Raw genomic sequence first — 3429 nt, 5'->3', positions numbered from 1 at the left:
TTTTTTTTTGTAAAATGTTTTAAAAGGGGGAAGCATGTATACATTTTCCAGTTATTTTAAAATATACTACATATACATTATATTAATCATTTTATGTTTCGAAAAAAAAGTTTGTACAGATGATAATGTTAGGAATTTGAATGAGATAAAGGACCAATTTGTTGAGGCATATGATTTATTGGATAAAGCTGAATATGAAAAATCTTTTAGCATATTAAAAAATTGTGTACACTATGATATAAGGTAAAACCAGAAAAAATAAAAAATAAATAAAATAAATAAATAAATATATAAATATATATATATATATATATATATTTATATATTTATATATGGTACACAAAAATGTGATAGCAAAATTCTCAAGCGTAAAAAAAAAAAAAAAAAGAAATATTGATTTATATATGTGTGAGGGGGAAACATTTACATGGTACAATTTTAATAATATATTCTTTCATATGTATATATTTATCCTTATAGGTGTCTAACATTGAGTGGTATATTTTATTACCTAGGGTTAAAACCTGTAAATAGAAATGTATGTAATGCCCTATATATATGGAAAGTGTGTGCTGATTATGGAAGTTCAGATGCCCAATTTTATTTAGGTGTAATGTACTCTAACTATTTTTCATTACCCAATTTATATTCCTATTATTATAAAGAAAATGAAATAGAAAATAATTTGATCTTATTTAGGACATATTTATTTTTAAAAGCAAAGAATTTGGAAAAACAAATTTCTGATTGTCTTCATAATCGAAAAGATGAATACGATAATTATGATGATGATAATTATTATTATAATGATTCTACATATGATAAGGATGGAGACGTTTATAAAAAATTTAGAAATGTGCCTATAATACATTTTAATAGAAATAATGAACTCATTTTAAAAATTAAAAATATAAGATACAATATAGATGAACTTGAAAATTATTTCAAGAATTTAAATAATTTCCCAAGTAAAAATGAAAATGATAATTCCATCAATAATTTAAATAACATGAACTTTATGAGAAATCATAATTTAAGTTTATTATATTTTTATAGTAGTAGTTTAGGTAACCATCCAGCTAGTACATTAACCCTAGGGGTAAAATATATGAATGGTTATGGTGTAGAAAAAAGTTGTGAAGCTGCCTCAAGATATTATTTAAAACTAACTAATGAAATATTTAATTTTAATGAAAAAAACGAATTTGAAATAATTGATTTAATAAAATTAAACGTACCTTATTATGATAGATATAATATGAATAATAAAAAAATAAAAAGTATAGAAATTTTTCTAGAATCATCTTTACATGAAAATCATAAAATATTAACCATGATAGCTAGAAGATATTTAATAGGTATAGATGGAATTGAGAAAGATTATAAAAAGGCTCATAACTATTTAATCAAAGCATCTAAATATAATAATTCAGAAGCTATATCTTTATTAGGATATATATACTTATTAGGTCTAGGTGTACCAATAGATTATGATAAAGCAATAGAATATTTTATTAAAGGAAATAAATTAAATGATTCTTTAAGTCATAATGGTTTAGGATATATGCATTTTTTTGGATTAGGTAGTTTTAGAAAGAATACTAATTTAGCATTTTATTATTTTGAATTAGCATCTAAAAATAATTTATCATCAGCGCAATTTAATTTAGCATGTATGTATTTAAGTGGAGAAGGTGTATTACAATCATTCCAACATGCTTTTTTTTGGTTTTATAAATCATTAAATAATGGGAACTTATTAGCTGCTTATGTTATTGGTTTTATGCATTATAATGGAATTATAGCATCACGAAATTGTAAATTAGCTGCATCACTCTTATCAAAAGTAGCTGAAAGTAATTCATTTGTATTAAATACAACTAATAAAATTATAAGATATACAGAAAAAGGTAGAAATAAAGAAGCATTATTTTTAATGGCTTTACTTGCTGAAACGGGAAATTTACAATCACAAGTTAATTTATCTTATCAAATACAAACATCTGATTTTCCTCTTTTCCTACCCTCTAATAATATACATACCAAAAAAATATATGCAAGTAGATATCTAGCAATGGCTTCAGAACATAATGATTTTAAATCCTTGTACACACTCGGAGATTATGCTTATAAGGGATATGGTTTGTATGTTCATATACATCCAAAGAATAATTTGCCGCCTAATCAATTTTTTGATCTAACAACAAATACGAACATATATCAAAGGCAAACATCTCCACAAAAAAAAAAAAATAAAATAAAAAAGGAAGAAAACTTTAAGGATGAAAAGAAACAACAAAATCGCAGCAACGTCATCAATAACAATTATGATAATAATAATAATAATAATAATAATAATAATAATAATAATGATCATGTTAATAAAGAAAATAATTCCCCTTATATACATCAAACCAGTAATACTCATGAAAAAAATCTTCCAGTTATACACAATTTTGACAAAATAATATCAACAGATTTTGTTGATGAAGAAGGTAATATTTTTAATGATAAATGGAGATTTAATTATTACTTTAAATTTTCTTTTAATCAAGTAGATTATGAATTAGCATATCATCATTATAAAAGTATAATTTCATATTATCCAAGCAATTTTCATGTTATTCAAACGATTTCAAGAGCTTGTTATAATCTAGGTTATATGCATTATTATGGTATAGGAGTATCTAAAAATATTGAAAAGGCTCTAATTTATTTTAACTCCTCTATTAAAATTTACCCATCATATAAAGTACCTTCTCTATTATTTGTTCTCTATATAAATTTTCATAAATATCTATATCATTTTAAAAAAAAAATTATTAACTTCAAAAAGTATTTTTCCTTCTTCTAATTAAAATGTAATGGAAATTTTATCTGAATAAAAATAAAACCCAATAAATATACAGTACACCATTTTATCTTTTTTTTGAAAATTTCATATTTTTATATAAATATGTATATATGTATATGTATATATGTATATATGTATATGTGTATATGTATATATGTATATGTATATATGTATATGTATATATGTATATGTATATATGTATATGTATATATGTATATGTATATGTATATATGTATATGTATATATGTATATGTATATATGTATATATATATATATATATATATATATGAGGGATAAATAAAAAAAAAAAAAAAAAAAAAAATTACACATTTGATATAACTTTAAATATATGATTAATAATGATGTGTAAATTGTATTATTTTACAAATTTTTTTTCTTATGTTATTTTAACTCCTAAACAAAGATATAATAATAAAAGTGTATAATGCACATTATCATTTTTTTATTTCATTTATAATATTACTACATTTCCTTTTTTTTTTTTTTTTTTTTTTTTTTTTTTTTTTTTTTTTTTTTTATAATTTCCATACTTTTTTTTTTTTTTTTTTTTTTTA

The 3429-nt window shown here is 21.1% G+C and overlaps 1 protein-coding gene across 1 annotated transcript; it reads left to right on the top strand.

Moving 5' to 3' along the window:
• Positions 1-34: 34 nt before the first annotated feature.
• PRSY57_1447700 (ubiquitin-protein ligase, putative) lies at positions 35-2854 on the top strand (the record flags this gene model as incomplete). The annotated part of the gene is made up of 2 exons (XM_012910073.2): positions 35-243; positions 481-2854. The coding sequence occupies 2 exons, from the start codon at positions 35-37 to the stop codon at positions 2852-2854; spliced, it is 2583 nt and encodes an 860-aa protein (XP_012765527.2).
• Between the last annotated feature and the right edge of the window lie 575 nt (positions 2855-3429).

This window comes from Plasmodium reichenowi, chromosome 14 (assembly GCF_001601855.1).
Source record: "Plasmodium reichenowi strain SY57 chromosome 14, whole genome shotgun sequence".
Lineage (NCBI taxonomy): Eukaryota > Apicomplexa > Aconoidasida > Haemosporida > Plasmodiidae > Plasmodium > Plasmodium reichenowi.
This window is presented reverse-complemented; position numbering and strand designations above follow the sequence as displayed.